This window comes from Hemibagrus wyckioides, linkage group LG21 (assembly GCF_019097595.1).
Source record: "Hemibagrus wyckioides isolate EC202008001 linkage group LG21, SWU_Hwy_1.0, whole genome shotgun sequence".
Taxonomy (NCBI): domain Eukaryota; kingdom Metazoa; phylum Chordata; class Actinopteri; order Siluriformes; family Bagridae; genus Hemibagrus; species Hemibagrus wyckioides.
Genome location: NC_080730.1, coordinates 1,151,234 through 1,171,340, shown reverse-complemented (window position 1 = coordinate 1,171,340; position 20,107 = coordinate 1,151,234). Strand labels below are relative to the sequence as shown.

Sequence of the window (20,107 nt, the reverse complement as noted above, 5' to 3'; positions counted from 1 at the left end):
TCTGCTTCTTATCGTCTGTTTCTTCTCATCCGTTTCTTCTCCATTTTTTCTCATCCATTTCTTCTCCCCTGTTTCTCCTCCTCTCTTTCTCTTCTCTTTCTATGTGAACTCCTGAAGAAACAGCTTCACTAATCGTTTATCTTCAGATTTCAGGAGGACTTCAGTCTTTGTTCTGTGGATGAAAGCAGGAAGAGTGAAGTGTCAGGATTCTCCCAGTGTCTTTAAGATCTTCATCTTTTTCTAATTAAAAACACTCCGAGGCGGTTGAGTGCAGCAGCAGGGAATTGTGGATCTCATCCATCTGTTTTTAAAAGCTCGGTTCCTCTGTTCAGGAAAAAGTGAGAAGAGAAAAGAGAAGGCTTTTATTTTAATGATCAGCTGATTTCATTCTGATTTCTCGTCATCAGTCTGATCTCCCAGCAGTCTGAGTTTCTCTTTATGATCTCATTTACTCTCCACTTTTACTGTAAAATGTCTGCTTTTGTTTTCTTTCACACATTTCAGGAAAAACAACACAAATATGAACAAATAAAAGTTTAATCAGTTTACTTTGTTTAGGAAAAAGAAGTGTATTTATATAGAACATTTTATTCATTTTAAAAATAAAGTTTAAAATCTAAAAATTCAAATAAAATAAAAGTGTTAAATACACACTACACTAACACACACTTTTATTTTTTGTCCTTTTTAGTGTATAAAACTTTGTGTTTATTATTTTTGTAGTAGTTGATTGTTGTTTCTTCTTCTTTACGTAAAATGAACAATGTTCATAAAGAAAATTCTGTTCTTTTTTTATATTATTATTAAACTGTTAGATAATTATTCTCAGTTTTATTTTCTTAAAAGTGAAAAATTTTGCTTTTAAAAGAAAATGACAAAATGGCAACAAAAAGTATCTGATACAACAAGATCTAATAATCTGCAATTGTTCCATTATTTTATTATAAGTAAAATAATTTATTATATTATAATATTTTTATTATAAGTGTTATTTCATAGTTGTGTAGTTGTATAGTTGTAATAGAATATCTTTATTGTCATTGGAACATGTTGCATGTCCAACGGAATTAAGTGCTTTACACATATTACACAGGATACACAAATTAACACAGTAGATTACACACAACATGAATTACGCAAGAAACAGTTACACATATTGCCCTAAAAATTTACACAGATTACACAAGACAGTTGCATATATTGCACTTTACCCATATTGCACATAAGACAACAAATATTGCCCAAGATTTATGCATAGAAAATAATTTTAGAATTAATAAAGCTATACAATTAAAATAGTTGTGTAGCTGAGTGGTTGTTTAGTTGTATAGTTGTGTAGTTGTGTAGCTGTTGGTCCTGGTTGTGTCTCTGCAGCAGTGTGTAGAATCTCAGATGGAGGTTTTTGGCTGCAGTCACTGCTTTCTAAGAACTCAGGAAAAATTCCCAGGAAGTCACATGGTGTCCTAATGTCACGTGACTGTTCAGGCGCTTGAGGCCTGAAGAGTCTCTTAAAAAATTCCCCAAGCCTGCAGGTGCACTTTAATCACACAGCGCCACCGTGTGGTTACAGAATTAAAGCACAACATGAAGAAGAAAAAAAACACCGGAGTGGTCAGTGTTCAGGCTCGCGCTGTTCCGCTTGTTTATTCGGAGTTTATCAGAAAAATAAAAATCTTTTACTGAGGAGTTTCTTCTACTTTATTACGTTTTTTTAAATCGTGCTTTTAAATGGGATTAAATTCTGCTTGTTTTTCGTAGTTTTTAGTTTTTTTAATAGCTAGACTTGTGATAATTAGTCTACAACATCTTCAACAAACAAACAAACAAACAAACAAACAAACAAGAGTCTGTAAAAAGTCTGTGTTGTATTAATAAGACCACTGAGGTTAATTTTATCACCAACTTATATTTATTTATTAATAGATAGATAGATAGATAGATAGATAGATAGATAGATAGATAGATAGATAGATAGATAGATAGATAGATAGATTGATAGATAGACATATAAATAAACATGAGATGAAAATGCTCCCCTCAGGATATTTCTTTAGATTTGATCATGATTTATTTTCTCATAATTTCAGTCCCGATCTCTCTGTAAACAATCCCGAAAGAAACAAAGCCTCGACGCTCCACATGGATTTATTATTACTTGTTTGTTTGTTTGTTTGTTTGTTTGTTTTTCAAATCTTGAATTCACAACCCCGGCTTAATTAAAACCCAAATAAAATTAGAAATTTTAAAACCCAAAATAAAAACCCAAATAAAATTTTAATTCTTTATAAAACAAAAATTTAATTTTTTTTATAAAATTCATAAACCAGAAAACATCAGATGTATTTATAAATCACTCCAAATATTCGGGTTAAGAACTTTTAAATATTATTAGAGTTAATTTCACACAGAGTTATTTCGACTCAAACTGATTTATAAATTGGATGAATGCTTTTATTACAAACTTCCTATAAAACATTAGTGTTTGTTTTAGATTTGTTTCTCCCTCCCCACCTCTAGGAGGCGCTACAAATATTGAATTCTTCAGCGTGAGAAACTAGTTTTAGCAGATGTTCTGCTGTGTAAATGATCAGTGAAATGATTATGGAGCAGAAGTTCCTCCTCACATCATCATGTCCATGTCCAGGGACCTGAGCAGAAGGACAGAAAGCTGAGCTTCTTCCTCGTGACTCAAAAGTGAGAGAGATTTTTCCGTTGCAGCTCCTTCTGAGGGATTTCCTGCCTTTTGTTGTGTTTCAATACGAGTTTGTCCTGTTTGGACAAGATGTCGTGAAGAACTTTCCAAAAGCAACAGTTCCATCAAATGCTCTCGACTCTGTTTTTATTCCAGGGACAAAGACGCCATTGTGCTCCTCACTTTCCATTCAAGTGTTTTTTATTATTATTATTATTTAACACAGGGAGGACAAAATGTACTAAATGTTGAAATTTACAGGGACACGACTGGGGCTTCACTTACTGAGATTTTTTACAATAACTTTATAAAAAAAACCTCTGGAGGAAGCCAAAGCATCTGATGATTAAAGAGAAAAATATCATCTAATGTCATTAAACAAGCTGAGAATGTGAGACACTTTTGAAATCCACCAGTAGGGGGAGCAGTTTCACCTTAGTGCAGCCTGCTAACTGGAAAAGAAGCCCCAGTCTAAGAATAAGTTCCCTTCTTTGGTATTTATTTACATAAAACTAATCACATAAACACAGTGATTGATGCTAAACATGTGCTAACCCTAACAAATGTCGATAAACAATTGTTTATTCTAGTTTATAATCATCACTACATCAATAATCATGCGTGAAAAGTACCAATTGCACGTGTCACATGATCGACCTAAGCCCCGTCCGCTTGTCTTTCGACCCACTGACACATACAGCCTGGAAAAATGTGAATTTAGTGTTTAACATGCTAATTAGCAGCACTGTTGTTTATTAATATTATTACATTGTTTATTTCTGAATGTTGTTTAGCTGAAACCTATTATTGAAGCTGTTAGGATCACGTGACCAACATCTGGAAAAGTAAAGCATAGTCTTATTCTGAAAACTATCTGAAAGCTGAATGTCGTCCTTGAAGTTCACAGTGTCCTCAGAATGAAGCAAAATGAGACACAACACACACACACACACACACACAGCATGGAAAAGTCATCAGTTTAGTCTGTGACTCAGTGGAGCTGCGGCTTTTGGCTCAGAGGATCGGGAGCGCTGAGAAGATTCTCCTCTGAGAGTTTCACAAACACTCGGATTCATCTGCTGCAGCTCTGCTAAAGAAAAGTCTCTCATTCATCTGGGGAAAATATAATATTGATTTTTTTTTAGAGTCTTTTTTAAAAGAAAAAATGAAACTGTTTGAATTGAGTGAGTTTCAGTGTAGAGCTGGACGATGTGATGATCAAATATTGATATCATGATTTAATAAAGTCACACTTTTCTGAAATATTGTACAGTGACATCTTTTAAAAATTAATATTTAATGTTATTTCTGCTAAATAAAAGCTATTTGACAAAGTTTGAATCAATACTTAACAAGTAGTTTTACAAGTGTTTTCAATCTGTTTCATTCTTTTTAGTATTGATTTATTTTTGCATGTAAATGTGTAAACTTGTCTAATAAATGTTTTTAAAAGTGTATTTTTAAGTGTAATGTAAAGTGTAAACCTGAATATCGTATATCGCAGGAATTTTTAGAAATCTGGGGACAAATTGCAGTTTTTTTTATAACACACAATCTGGCAACCCTGACTCCATCTCCCGCTTGTTTCGCAGCAATTCTCCGGGTTGCCAGATTGAGTATCTTTTAAAATCTATTATCTGGAAAATATAACTGCGTGAATAAAAAAAATTCTTATGTTTAATGTTGGTTTTGTTTCAGTGCGTGTGAAGAACAGAACAGATGTTTAACATTAAACAGACTCAAATCTGGCAACCTCATGGTATGAAACGTTAGCAGGAGCAGGATACTGGGTTGGCAGATTACTCTAGAAAATCCCCAATTCTCTCTCTCTCTCTCTCTCTCTCTCTCTCTCTCTCTCTCTCTCTCTCTCTCTCTGTGTGTGTGTGTGTTGTGTTGTGTTGTGTTGGGAATAGTGGATAATGACAATCTGGCTACCCCTTGGAATCCAATCTGGCAACCCCGTGAGCTGAAAGGAACCGAGAGGGCTGGAGATGCGTTCAGATTTTTGCAGCTCAGTTCTTCAGGCTCGTTGAGGAGGAACCGCGCACAGATGCGTGATGCTGACTGCGTGATGTGTGATGTGCATGCGTGTGTGTATGTATAAGTGTGTGCATATGAATGTGTGTGAGTGTGTGTGAGTGTGTGTGTTAGCAGCCCGACAGATCTTGCCAGTTTCCATCATGCAGGCAGTGAAGCTCAGCTGAAAGACCTCGCGCGGATCATCGGCTCTTCTCCACACTCCGCTCCTCTCTGGACTTTCTGAAGGACTTTTCACACCTCATCAGGAGTCGTTTTTTTATTTTTTATTTTAAATACAAGTTTATTTCAGTTGTGAAAGTGGAAAGGGCTTGAGAATCATGTTGCGCGTGCCAGGGAGCGCCGTGGTCCCCGGATTGCTGCTCTTCTGGAGCTTTTCGCAGAGTTTGGAGCTGATCTCTGTAGAGGGTGAGTCTGGATCTGAGATCTTTCTCTCTGCTGTGTGTTTGAGGCTGGATTTGGTTCCCAGTTTTGTCTCTAGCAGACTTTTTAAATACTCTGTGTGCAGGTTTGCCTGGTGTTGGCAGTCTGTGGTGATCTTCTGCACTTATGTGTTAGAACGCTGAGGCTCAGTTTGTAGTCTCTCTCTCTCTCTCTCTTTCTCTCTCTCTCTCTCTCTCTCTCTCTGTGTCTCTCTCTCTGTGTCTCTCACAATAAAAATGTTGAAGATCTTTGAGAAGGTCCTGGGATTGGTTTATTATTGGTTTAACAGAACTTCAACTTAGACTTCTGGAACATGAATGATTCCAACATGAACCTCTGAGATCATTTAGAACCTTGTTATTGTGGTGGCGTGTGATCTGGAGATCAGGAGAGTTACAGGGCTGAAGATATTCAGTGTTCAAGATTCTTTGGATTTGAGAGTGGAAAAGATCTGTTGTGTGTGTGTGTGTGTGTGTGTGAGAGAGAGAGAGAGAGAGAGAGAGAGCACTTTCTTTTCCTTTCCTTTTTTAAAGTTCTGTTCTGATCTGGGTTTGGATCAGCATGCAGCTTTTTTTTTAACCAGACATTAAAATGTTCCTCAGGAACCTGATGCAGCTTTGCATGGTGTGAGAAGTTTGTGATGATCTTCTACACTTATGTGCTAGAATGCTGAGCTGAAATGGTTCTCTAAAAAAGATCCTGGAAGGTCTTTGAGAAGATCTTGAGAATAGTTTACAAGCAGAACCTCAAAAAGTGCCTCCAGGAGCCTTGTGAAACATGAATGATTTCTACATGGACATTGTAGGTTACAAATCCTGAAATCGTCATGAAATCTGTGAAAATGGAAAGTGTTGGATTTTCCATATCATTTCATTTTCTTTGCTATTAAAGGGGCAGTTTGCAGTTTTTACAGATTTCTAGCGCCCCCTGCTGCCAGCGCCAGGGTGAACGGCATCAATATATTCAATATAAAAATATTGAATCAGAGTTGTGAATTAAAGATCTTCTTAAAAATCACACACTGCATCTTTAATACTCTCTGTAATGAATGTGCATGAAGCACAATTTAACGATTTGCTGTTTTAACTCTTCAGCCGAAATAAACATTGTGATTATATGGTGCGTGTCGTGATGCTAGCTGTCGATAAACGTTTTAGCATTTTCATTTGTGCTTGAAGGGGCGTGACACGTCGAGTGTGCGGACGAACTGCGCTGAATGAGCTCTCACAGGCCTTTTATTTAATGATATTTAATCAGATTCGGTATTTACAGCGAGTCCAGTCGCCTGAGAGACGAGACTTTTTCACGTCTAATCTCTCTGTGAGTTATTCTGCTGTTAGCGTGCTGAAATATTGGCGTCATTACGCTGCATCTGTCTCAGGCTCTGCTGCTGGAAAAGCTCCTGGCCTTCTTGACGTTTCTGCGCTCCATACACACTTGCAGCTCAGAGACTTAGATGTGTGTGTGTGTGTGTGTGTGTGAAACGCGAGTGGTGTGTTTGTTCTGAGCAGACGTCTGAATCCGCGAGTCTCTGTGCTAACGCTGCGCTAACACTTCAGCTCTGCTATTCTGAACAGACGTGCAAAGTTTACAGAGCAGCATGAAGAGTTGCACTGTGACTGTTTTATTCACCTCAGAGCTCATCAGCATCATCACACACACACACACACAGACACACACACACACAGGTCGACAGGCTGATAGACAAATGTCTTAACAAGAAAACAGAAGAATGGACAGACAGCTAGACATGTTTACATAAAGACACTGACAGAGGACTGAGTAGATGAAGGACAGACAGACAGACAACTAAGCAGATGAGCTAGATACTAAAGTAGACAGACAGATAAATATTATTAAACATAGATACTGGAGTGGACAGACAGTTAGACAGATGAGACATGTAGACAAGGAAGGAGGCATACAGGAGATATAGGAGAGATTAACACAGTCTGACTGTGTTGGCTAGACAGATTGAGAGAGAGAGAGAGAGAGAGAGAGAGACAGATGGAAACTGTAGCAGTAGACAGATTTGCAGATATTAGCTGTACGTAGACAGACAGAGAAACAGACACATGAACAGACAGCTAGACAGGAACACAGATGGGTGTCTAAAAACAGTTATAAATCAAAATCAGACAGACAGACTTGGGGGGGGGCAGAGAGAGAGACTGCTGGACCAGATGTTTGGACATATAGACAGACAGAGAAATGGATGGATATACAGAAGAAGATAAAAATAGACACAGTCAGACAGGCCTGCACACAGACAGATGGAGAGACATGGATACAGAGAGGTACAAAGAAGAACAGACAGACAAACAGACAGACAGACTTATTCTAAACAGACAGACAGACAAACGGACACAGACTTATTCTGAACAGACAGACAGACTTATTTTGGACAGACAGACAGACAGACACACTTATTTTGAACAGACAGACAGACAGACTTATTCTGGACAGACAGACAGACAGACAGACAGACTTATTTGGAACAGACAGACAGACAAACAGCCACAGACTTATTCTGAACTGACAGACAGACAAACAGACAGCCAGACAGACAGACAGACTTAAAGGTCCAGCACAACAAGATGTTTATTCCAGGAAACTCTTCTCTGCTGTTCAGGAGAGTTCCTGTGACATCACACACGTGTTAATTACATGGAGGAAGAGTGTGGAATGAAGGCATCAGGCTGCGTCCAGTGTTTAAAGGCTTCCTCCAAGCCAGACTCCGGCGTCTGGATCTAATTATCCCCAGTCCTCCCTGCTGTTTGTGCTCAGAGGGAAAGGCGTGTGCTCAGAGGTGTCACCTTCACACAACACACTCCACCTTTATTCACCACACACTTCTCCTCCTGTTCTCAGCAGCGTCCGCTCCTCCTCCTGCTCGCCTCTAGGTTTCCTCGGAACGACAGTGGACACAGAGGAGCTGTTTACCGTCTGCTCCGTCCTCAGGTTGTGCAAAGACGGACTTTTCCACATGTAAAGGATTAGAGGGAAAAACAAAGGGAGGACGGAACGTCTGAGCAGCTTCACGTGCTAGCTTTGGAAAACAACACCCAAGGAACACATCTGTGTGAGTTGTGTACAGATGTGCAGATGATCAGATACACTGTACTTCACCTGACCCAAGTGCTGGAGATCCTCCTTAGTGAGAGAAGAGAGAAGTGTAAACTCCTCTGTCCTGAAGATGTGGAGAACTTTACAGCTTCACCTCTGACTGATACACAGCACTGACACTGGAGACTCCTTCCTTACATCACACACACACACACACACTCAACTTTATCAACAATCACAACAATTTTTTAACATTAAGGAGTAGGGAGTATGAGCTGGACACGCCCCTGTGAATGAGCTGTTGCTATGGAAACGATAAGGTAGCAGAGTGAGTACATTAATATAGACCTGCACTACAGTCAGAGCTGCTGTTAGAGAGAATTAATCAACACCTGATCCACCAATCAGAGTCCAGAACTCCTCAGCAGCTTGTGGGATAAACCTCCATCAGGTGGAGTGAGGTTATAGATAGCTGCAGTGGGCGTGGCCTTTTTCCAGCTGTAGAGATCATCAATTTAGATTGAGAACTCATTTAGGGCTTCGGTTTCCCCATCTCCAGAGACACATTTTTTCCCTCTACAGAGACCTCAGTGTGTGTGTGTGTGTGTGTGTGTGTGTGACACAGAATTGCATCGCTATTTTCACATGCTTATGTCATCACCATGGACCAGAAGATGGATCTAGCAGCTAATAGACTCCGGAAAAGGTCATAGACTTCATCGGTGGACTTTCACCCTGTAAAGTGTTCAGCGCTCGGTCTGATGGAGTCGCCTCATCGCCTCAGAGACGTCTCACGCCTGAGAATGTTAATCTGCACACACACTTCTCTTCCCGACTGTTTATTATTGTTAAGGGATGAATAAATGAGATACGAACAATCTTGGTGTATTTTTCAACCTTTTGCACTTTAGAAGTTTCTTCTGGTGTTTCGGCTCAAGTGCCTCGGTGATGAAGTGCCCTGTTTCCATGGAAACGTAAAATCGGGCTTTGAACCACTAATCAGAACACGACCTGCAAAAAACGGACTGTAGCTAGCTTTTAACACACACACACATATATATATATATATATATATATATATATATATATATATATATATATATATATATATAAATATACACTATATTGCCAAAAGTATTCGCTCACCCATCCAAATAATCAGAATCAGGTGTTCCAATCACTTCCATGGCCACAGGTGTATAAAATCAAGCACCTAGGCATGCAGACTGTTTTTACAAACATTTGTGAAAGAATGGGTCGCTCTCAGGAGCTCAGTGAATTCCAGCGTGGAACTGTGATAGGATGCCACCTGTGCAACAAATCCAGTCGTGAAATTTCCTCGCTCCTAAATATTCCACAGTCAACTGTCAGCTGTATTATAAGAACGTGGAAGTGTTTGGGAACGACAGCAACTCAGCCACGAAGTGGTAGGCCACGTAAACTGACGGAGCGGGGTCAGCGGATGCTGAGGCGCATAGTGCGAAGAGGTCGCCAACTTTCTGCAGAGTCAATCGCTACAGACCTCCAAACTTCATGTGGCCTTCAGATGAGCTCAAGAACAGTGTGCAGAGAGCTTCATGGAATGGGTTTCCATGGCCGAGCAGCTGCATCCAAGCCATACATCACCAAGTGCAATGCAAAGCGTCGGATGCAGTGGTGTAAAGCACGCCGCCACTGGACTCTAGAGCAGTGGAGACGCGTTCTCTGGAGTGACGAATCGCGCTTCTCCATCTGGCAATCTGATGGACGAGTCTGGGTTTGGCGGTTGCCAGGAGAACGGTACTTGTCTGACTGCATTGTGCCAAGTGTAAAGTTTGGTGGAGGGGGGATTATGGTGTGGTGTTGTTTTTCAGGAGCTGGGCTTGGCCCCTTAGTTCCAGTGAAAGGAACTCTGAATGCTTCAGCATACCAAGACATTTTGGACAATTCCATGCTCCCAACTTTGTGGGAACAGTTTGGAGCTGGCCCCTTCCTCTTCCAACATGACTGTGCACCAGTGACCAAAGCAAGGTCCATAAAGACATGGATGACAGAGTCTGGTGTGGAGGAACTTGACTGGCCTGCACAGAGTCCTGACCTCAACCCGATAGAACACCTTTGGGATGAATTAGAGCGGAGACTGAGAGCCAGGCCTTCTCGTCCAACATCAGTGTGTGATCTCACAAATGCGCTTCTGGAAGAATGGTCAAAAATTCCCATAAACACACTCCTAAACCTTGTGGACAGCCTTCCCAGAAGAGTTGAAGCTGTTATAGCTGCAAAGGGTGGACCAACGTCATATTGAACCCTATGGATTAGGAATGGGATGTCACTTAAGTTCATATGCGAGTCAAGGCAGGTGAGCGAATACTTTTGGCAATATAGTGTATATATATATTTCATGTTTTCTGATTATTTAATGCGTTTTTTCCAGACAATGTGATCACGTTCCTTTGATATTCAGCAGCGGGTTGCCAGATTGTTCAGTTGAGTGTTCTGTCTGTGGTTTAATGTGATATAATATGTTTAATACCCTGTTCCCTGGCTGGCTGTTTCGTACCACGTTACCACATCGTTTATTCCTGTAGTCCGGTGTAACCCCCGCTCCCAGTGCTCCCAGTGCTCCCACAGTTCCCAGCTGTTCAGACAAACGGAGAGTGTTACACCCTCTACAACACACTTAGGTGACTCTGTCTTCCTCAGGTCAGAGCTAATATCTTTCTAAAGTTCTCCCAGCTAGGCTAAATGTGAAGACGAGAGAGAGAGAGAGAGAGAGAGAGAGAGAGAGAGAGAGAGAAAACACCCCCTCCCCCACACCTCCTCCAGTTCTCCTGCTTCATATACTTCCGAGATTAATGACTTTTCTCAATCCAGATGTTTCACAGCAGGCCGAGCGAGTGGGAATGCGAGAGTCTCGTTTTTTTCCCTTCTTTTTACTCCATCTCCCTATCCTGCGCTCGACTCTGATCTCCTTTGCCAAAACTTTATACTGTTTCTTGTTTGATCTTTTTGTGTCTATATCATGTTTCCTTCCACCTGTGTTTATCAAGACCTCACTGAGTTCACCGACAAAACACTCAAGTTGCCCAGAACTCAGGTTTATACTCAGGTTTATATACAGATTTTATTTTATTTTATTTTTTTACACTTAAAGAAATAAATGTTTTCTTTTGATCAGTTTTACTTCTTCATAAGTTAATTATTGTAGTGATTTTACCCCCAGAAATTGGACTAAATGCCCTTTTCAGGCATCACCTGAGCCCTCATTTGCATATTAGAACCTGATTGGCTCTTGTAGTTGATGATGCAGCAACATTTTTGGTCCATTCCTATTTTCCAAGTTATTTTTTTCCACTCTTATGTTCCCTCAAATAAATTTCCTTTATTTGCATTTGATCATCTTTAGAACATGGTCTGAAGAACATTTTCACACGAGAGACAGATAAGTGTTCAGTTTCTACATATATTCTCAGTTTTATGCAAATTATCTACAGCGATAAAGCAACAAACCCAAGCAGTCGTCTGGAATGATAGCTCCGCCCTTCTTTTACACCCGGGTGTGGCGTTTTTATGGAACATGGGCTCAGCCAATCACTGACAAGGTCACATGATCTCAGGCTCAGATTTAGTTCTGTATGAAATGATCTCAGGGTTCAGCGGTTTTTACTTTTTTGTGCTAAATCACTCATCTGTTCAGATTTCTTTCTGATGTTTACTAAAAGCTCTTCTCACTCAGGGTATGAGGCGTGTTATGAACTCTTGTACGTGTTGTGTGTGTGTGTGTGTGTGTCTGTGTGTGTGTGTGTGTGGATCCTTCAGCGTTTACTGGAATATTCTCTTTATTTTTTTCTTCACGCTCATCCTGTAGACTCATGTTCTGGTTAACCTCCACGTCCTCGTCAGATTTATTCAGCTAACGCCCGTTTATTTTCTCAGATGTGGATGAAATGATGAGCTCATGGTGTGTGTGTGTGGGGGGGGGGGGGAACAATAAAAACAACTGTTATTTATTTTAAAAAATTCCATGAAAAGGAGTTGTCTAAAGATGTGGCACAGAAATTCCGGCTAAATAAAATGTTGGAAATTCTGAAATTGTAAATGACAAACAGTTTTCATTTATTATTATTTTTTTAATGTTTATTAGTTAGATTCTTTTTGTAATTTTATGTATCTTGTAATAATATCCTTTTACTTCATTTAATGCATCTGTTTATATCTTTAAAGCATCAAAACTTAATAATGTTTTTAATCAATAAAGCTTTTTGAAATATTTGTTCATTTCATCTTTAATACCCTTTTGTACATTTTTTTAACTAGACTGCTTTTAGTTCTTTGTTTCTGAGTTTTTATTCTTCATTATTTATTTTTAGAGAATAGAGAGAGCTCTGAGCTCCTTCAGTCTTTTGCTTTAGAGCATTGACCATTTTTTCTCCTTAAACAGAAACAGTTTTAAATGAACCCATAAATAAAAGGCCACCAAATCACGTCCATATGATTTTATAAATTTTTTTTTTTAAAATTTATTTACAAATTCTTGGACCATAACTCCAGCAAGCCTGATGAGAATGGACATTTAATGACTTCCAGGTTTAACGAGAATAAAAATGAAGGGCCACGTCACCGCCTTCTGCTTTTACTCCTGGATTATTTCATAACACAGAGAATCTGGAGCGCAGCCTGCTGCCTGATTTCCCCGGCGTTGAAGCTTCCTCACTTCACTGCTGGTGGATTTCTTAAATCGTGGATAGAGAGAGAGAGAGAGAGAGAGAGAGATCAGAATTAAAATCCGATTCTGACTTTAATAGCTCCTTATCTGATCCGTTATCCCTCTGTTGTTTTTTTATTTCCTGATTTATCGTCACATTGCACTGTTCTTATCCTGCAGTTGTGTTCAGACGTGCCGATGATTCTATTTATCGTTCAGTTCTGGCTGCTGGACGAACGAGAAGAAAATAATTAGCTGGTAATTAAAGTCAGGTTTTAATTTCTGGAGTAAAGATGAAAGCGATAGAAGATGAGCAGCTTCATGTCTTTGTTAATGATGAAGTGTCAGGAAACCATTAAACCTCACAGAGCTGCTGCTGAGTTCTGGACTCTGGACTGGTCAGGAGGTGTTGATTAATTCTCTCCAACAGCAGCTCTGACTGTAGCACAGGTTTGCGTTAATGCACTGGCTCTGATACGTTATGGTTTCCATAGCAACAGCTCCTTCCTTAACATTTCTCAGTGACGTGACGAGCGGCGATTTGCGTGTCGTTAACCTGAAGAGAGAGAGGATAACGTGAGACTGCGGAGGGAAAGAGTGTTTATAGCTGCTTTAAAGGAAAAGACGACATGAAGTAACTCATTAAATGTAACTATAAGAGGATAAAAAATGCTTCAGTGTCTGATAACTGAAGCTGATAATCAGTGACGTGGAAAATCTTTCTCACTTATCTTGTTTTTTTTTATTCTATAGATTGATCAGTTTTGTTGTTGATTAGTTTTCTTACTCTGCAGACGTCCTTGTGATTGTTAGTCGTCTCCTTCTGGGCAGATTGATGAAGTTTGATATGATAAAGTCAGAGCGTGTCCTCGTCCTCTCATCACAGCCTCTCCATGTCTGTTCCTCATGTTCTCTCCTTCCTCTCCTCATCTTTGAACTCGGAAGTGTGTTAAAAATGCCTGTTGTTTGTTCCTCTGCTCTGGTTATCGTGGCGAGGTCAGCGAGGCGAGGTCAGCGAGGCGAGGTCAGCGAGGCGAGGTCAGCGAGTCTCGCACTTCATTCAGGGTTTTTGATAACGACTAATTCTGCTGGTTTCCTGTGAAAACCTCGGCAGTGAATCATGTAGCCCGGTCTCTGCGCCGACTTTCTCTCATCTTTCTTGTTTTTCTTTCTCTGCCGTTGGATTTTACAGCTTTTAGCTTCAGCCCTGTTTTAAGAGGCAGCTGAGGAATGAGGCGGATTTTCCCCCCCCTCCATCTCTCTTTGTTCCATCTTTCCTCTGTGGTGAAGGAACATGGCGTCACGTTTGGCTCTCTGATGGAGGAACAGGAGAAATGAGGATTTAATTAAACTCTCTCTCTCTCTCTCTCTCTCTCTCTCTCTAGTTCACATTTACACGTAAACAGATTCCCCAGCTGAGAAATCAGGAATTTATTCAGAAAGACATCGTCTTCTTCTTCATCTCTCATTCCTCTTCTTCATCCCCCACTCCTCTTCTTCATCTCTCACTCCTCTGTTGTTTGTGTTTTTGTTTATGTTCTTCTCAGAGAAAATAAAGTTAATGTACAATTTTAAAATGCAGTTTTAAAATAATTAGCCGATGAGTTAATAACATACACACAGACCACATTCTTAACTCTGACAGACATACAGGCCACACCTCCTTCACTGGGACTGACAGGCACACAGGCCACGCCTCCTTCACTCTGATTGGCTGCTGAATCATGCAGTTTTTGACATTAAAGTTTTTTTCCCCTCAGAGACTGAAACTTTCTGAATTTTCTCTCAGGAACAGAACATTCCGGTCATTTCTCACAAGGTTGTGGCTTTTTTTTTTAAAAAACCAGAGTCGTGACTCTCAGAATAGAACAGACGAAATAGAAAATCAGGGAAAAAAGTCAAAATTTTTTTTAAACTATTATTCAAAACGGATTAAATTATATATATATATTTAAATAAAATATTGCTTAAATAATTGATTAATTAAGATACAAAAAATGTAAAAACAAAAAAAAAAAACAATTTTATAAATATTCTAAATAAACTATTGTGGGTTATTTTTTATTGCGTACCGAAGATGTGACAGAAATCTGATCTTTAATTACAGAAAATAAAACTAAATTTAGATCCCGAGTCATTCAGGAAGAGGATCCTCATTTACCTGAAACATATTTCTGTTATTATTGCGGTTTTTCATCGTGGGTTGAGTTTTACAATTCCAAACTTTAGTTTCAACAAAAAAAAAGAGGTTTCCTTTTTTAATAAAAAAAAACAATCCATCCTACCCCTAAGAGGAGAAGCTAATGCTCAGAGATCCAGACGAGGTTCTGCTGCTTCAGGTGAATGTTTTAGCTCCTGGTTTTATTTTAGAATCCCAATCAGATGATGAGGTAATGTTCAGAATGTGTTCATCATCGTGGAACAGTGTGTGTTGTTATAGTTAGCGTCAGTTAGCTGTTTATCCGTCTGTAGATTTATCAGGTCAGATTGTGTTGGGGATGAAGGCGTCCTGCCGTCGTCTTCTCTCTAGGTTCTCCTTCTGCTGCTTACTTTTCCAGGATGATAAACTCCGTTCTCGGGACCTCCTGTAGACTAAACTCTCCGTGCTTTGCCAAAGCGCTCGGAGACGAGAGAGACAGAAATAATAACGAAGAGTATTTCAGGATCTGAGGCTGTGTGTGCAGTGGGATGTTATAGGGGTTCGTTGGACAGACTCACTAATTAATATGCAATTAAAATGTGTTTATGGTTCATTCAGACGAGATTAAAGGGAGAAAAACATTAAAGAGGTTTAATAAAGCAGCGTTTATTCGAGTGTGAGGCTTCGGGTTCAGTGCCGAGGAAGTGAGGAGCTCTGAGTTTGAGGAGATTATTTATTGTAGAGTGTGTGTTAAATAAAAAACCAACAAAAAACACGACCACTGGGGAAGACCTGTGTGGTGTCTCCTATCTCTGCTTCTCTGGCCACTCGACATCTCTAGAATGAAGGATGAAGTCTTGGAGGATCACCATGAGGAACTTGATGAGGTTGACATCAGAGTCTTCAAGTTCAGCGTCTGTTCCAGACTGTGTCCCGAGCTGGAATCATATCTATGGACTGAAAAACAATCAGTGATGTGAGTGAAGGAGACGGCCCGCAGCAAATGTCTCTGATTGGTCGTCTGCCATGTCAATCAAAATCCTTCCTTGTGTAAAAGAAGGTTGTGTTTATCAGCAGAACGGACGAGACGCTTTACTGAAGCTTCAGGACTGAAGTGTGAGATTTCACTGTCACTGACTCAGGAAACAGAGTTCACCTCTGTGTGTGTGTGTGTGTGTGTGTGTGTGTGTGTGTGAGCTGCTGCACATCCTACTGCTGGTTTCGACTCACCACATTCTTATAACCCAGGAGTATAAATAGAAGTGTGTATAAAAGTTCTTCACACTGAACTCCATCTCGTCTCGCTCTGTGTCTACGCACCAGGAAAAGAAAATAAACCTTTCTCTTATTTCTAGTTCTAAAGTTAAATATTTTTCACAATCTGTAATCATTCTTAGCTCCATTTATTATATACTCATATTTATAGTATTAATAATATTTTATTGGAAGTTTTTACACCTTTCCGTATGTGCGGCTGTGGAAAGATGTTTTTCTTGCGGAATTTTTTAAAGTTTTGAAAAGATAATTCATAAAATAAAATATTTTATATTTCAGAGTTTGAGCTGATGTGTAAGGCTGTAACAGAGAAAGAAATTCTAATTAGAATTAAAGCTCAATAATACCCATGAAGCGCTACATCCAGGAACTAGCTTAGCATGCTAGATTAGGTTTAGTTGTAATTTCAGCCAATCAGAAATCAGGAAACGATCCCACAAGCAATCACATTTTGTGAAAAGCCACAATTTTTTTAGGACTTTTAGTGCTGTTTTAGAGAAGAGTGCAGTTTTCTGTAATAGTTTTTGCTTCTTTGCTTCTTTTTCCGACTCAATAAAAACTTTTGTTTGTAATTTTTTATATTTTGCTTCTGATTTGTTTTGTTTTTTCTTCGCTCTAACCTCCTGACCCACTTCCATTTCCTCCCTGCTGGATTCATGGCGCTCTCGGTGCGTGTGTGCGCGTGTGTGCGCGCGTGTGTATGTGTGTGTGCGTGCGTGTGTGTGTGTGTGCGTGTGTGTGTGTGTGTGTGCGTGCGTATGTGTGTGTGCGTGCGTGTGTATGTGTGTGTGCGTGCGTGTGTGTGTGCGTGCGCGTGTGTATGTGTGTGTATGTGTGTGTGCGTGCGTGTGTATGTGTGTGTGCGCGCGTGTGTATGTGTGTGTGCGTGCGTATGCGTGTGTGTGCGCGCGTGTGTATGTGTGTGTGCGTGCGTATGCGTGTGTGTGCGCGTGTGCGTGTGTGTGCGTGCGTGTGTGTGCGCGCGTGTGTGTGTGCGTGTGTATGCGTGTGTGCGCGCGTGTGTGTGCGTGTGTGCGTGCGTGTGTATGTGTGTATGCATGTGTGTGTGTATGTGTGTGTGTGTATGTGTGTGTGTGCGCGCGTGTGTGTGTGTGCGCGTGTGTGTGTGCGCGTGTGTGTGTGCGTGTGTGTGCGCGTGTGTGTGTGTGGGTGTGTGTGTGTGTGTGTGTGTGTGTGGTTACACAAAGTATTTGGATAAAAATGCAATGGAAAAAAAATCAAGAAACCACAGATTTAAAAAAAAAATGAAGTTGTGAGAAGGTTTGCATTCAGTGTACAGCTGCATTTGGTCAAAGCACTGACTTTGTGTGTGTGTGTGTGTGTGTGTGTATTTATGATTCCACACTGGCAAACCCCCACATAAAGACCCCCTTCACGGTGCTGGAGCAGTGAAAAGCTCTAAGTTTAGTTTGAGGGAAACACAAATAAACACGCCGCCTCGCCGTCCGCTCACAAAAACACACAACACCCGCGTGGGGGAGAAAATAAAACACAAACCTGTCCAAATAAAAGTGCAAAAACAAACTCCTTTCATCTCTAATCTAGCTTTTTTCCCGTTAAACTTTAGTTTGAGGGTTTTATTTTCTTTTTAAAAGTCAGATGTGCGGTTTATTTTAAGGGATAAATTCACTTCTGTCTGAAGATAGTTTACTGTCTGTCATTAAAGTGAACTTTTAATACTTTATTTTAGAGGAAACAACAAACTCTTAGCTCATTTCTCTAAAATTAAAAGGGAAACTGATTTATTTTTATATAAAGAAGCAGTGTATAAGGGGAGGGGCTTTTAAAAACGTTAACTTTAATAACAAATTGTATGCTAATTTATCATTATTGTGTGGTTGCAAAATTTTCCCTAGGATTAAAAGCAGCATGTATTTTATTTCTAAAATGTTGGAGCATATAAACAGCACAAAAAACTCACTTAAAATTTACATTTCATCAGTTTGCTTTATCACAGGAGGCTAATTTCATACAAACACAGCAAACTGATAACGCTGACACTTATTAAAACTAAACTCTGTTCTAATTAATTTCACTAATATTAATATTTAAACTCAGGACGTCGGCTGTAAATGTGGGAATCGAGTGATTCTGATCCGGCGGTGATGTCGGGAAGTTTCCAGATCGCGAGGGTTTTAAATTCCCGAGTCTTCAGCCTTGCTGCAGGAGAGTGGTGTTGTACTTCCACTTTACTTTATGCTATATTACATTGTACAGACGGAGACAGACGTCTGTTTTAGGGATTGCTGGAAGAGAGTGGTTGGGGGGGTGGGGGGATGTGGTTTGGAACACATCCTCATTTGACTCCAAATAGAGCGCCAGTAAAAAGAGGTTGCGTTTTTTTTTCCTCCCCCAGAACAAGCTGTCCTTTGATGGCGTGGAGGCTTGTTGCATCACTGGCGTTGGTTTGGGAACACGGGAACACTGACCTGGATATTTGAGGGCAGACTAATCCAACAGCAGCGCTGAATGACCGCAACTGTTGGGGAAACGCACTTGAATATATCCAGTTTAAAAGAAAGCCGGATTGATGGAAAGATTTGGGGTGGGGTGGGGGGTGGGGGACAGACTTGGGGTTTTTAGTAAAAACTGGGTCGAAGAAATTTTCCACAGACTCTCAGAGGCGTGTTGTAAAGTGTTTAGCGTGATTCCTGCTCGCTTTATTCCTCAACTCGAGGGACCTCCTCTTATCGCTGCTGTGTGCATGTGCACCAGGCCTCAAATCACTTCTTTTAGAGTTTAATTAGAATTAAAGCTTTGTCTGCTTTTGATCTGTTGCAGTAGCGTTACCATGGCAGCAAGAATCAAAGCTATTTTTTATTATATTGTGTATTAAGGCGGTCATTCTACCGTTTTCAAATCAAGCAGCAGCTTCTATTTCATTATTAATATTTATTACGTGTTTTTATTTCTTACACATTTATTCACTTTTTTATTCCATGAAGTTGTGTTTCTGAGGTGTTTTTTTAGCACAATTCCAAAGTCTCTTGGAATTATTTTAAATGGCATAAAATGACATCTGTGGCCTCAGGACACGCCCACTAACAGCCACCTTCAATTCCATATACAGACCCAATGACATGTTTCCATTTCCATATAATGACCTTAAAGACACGCCCACATCTATGGCCTCCATGGCCGGCCCACTCAGAACCGTCCACATATGGACTTAATGCTGTATCCACTGTGAGTCTGTGTTTTCAATATTTAGACCTTTTAACCTTATTTGGACCTTCTGTAGACACGCCCACTGAGATCCTCTTGCATTTCCCTTTATGAACTCTGTGATGGTTCCATGTTTCCATATTGTATATGCATATTATATATATCTATATCTATATCTATCTATCTATCTATCTATCTATCTATCTATCTATCTATCTATCTATCTATATATATATATATATATATATATAATATATATATATATATATATAAAACTGAATGTAAACAGAAAACTAGCAAGCTAGTTAGCTATTAGCTAACCCCATTAATATTAATACTAATATTTTTCCTGACAAAAAGTTTAACTGGACTTATTATAATTCCTGACATGTTCATAAACAAGAAAATATATTATGATTATAATTATGATTATATAATATGATTATAATAGGTGAAAAATTATATCTTAACAATATGTGACTTACCTTTTCTTTTTTCCTGAAAGGCACGTTTTGCTGCAGTCTCCATTTTGTCTCAGCATGAAAACAAAGTTCCCCTCATCCCACCCAAACATATGAGATGGAAAGGCCAGGATGTCCTCTAT

The 20,107-nt window shown here is 39.7% G+C and overlaps 1 protein-coding gene across 7 annotated transcripts in view; it reads left to right on the top strand.

Moving 5' to 3' along the window:
• The first annotated feature begins 4,701 nt into the window (after positions 1-4,701).
• Positions 4,702-20,107, top strand: part of lrp1aa (low density lipoprotein receptor-related protein 1Aa) — a 190,604-nt gene continuing 175,198 nt past the window's right edge. For 4 of the 7 annotated variants that reach the window (XM_058373895.1, XM_058373894.1, XM_058373892.1 and 1 more), the window contains exon 1: positions 4,703-5,137. In XM_058373895.1, the coding sequence (XP_058229878.1) occupies positions 5,050-5,137 (88 nt within the window). In that variant the 5' untranslated portion in view covers positions 4,703-5,049. Of the gene's footprint in view, positions 5,138-20,107 lie in introns of all 7 variants that reach the window. The other 3 variants (XM_058373888.1, XM_058373889.1, XM_058373887.1) reach the window with 1 other exon arrangement.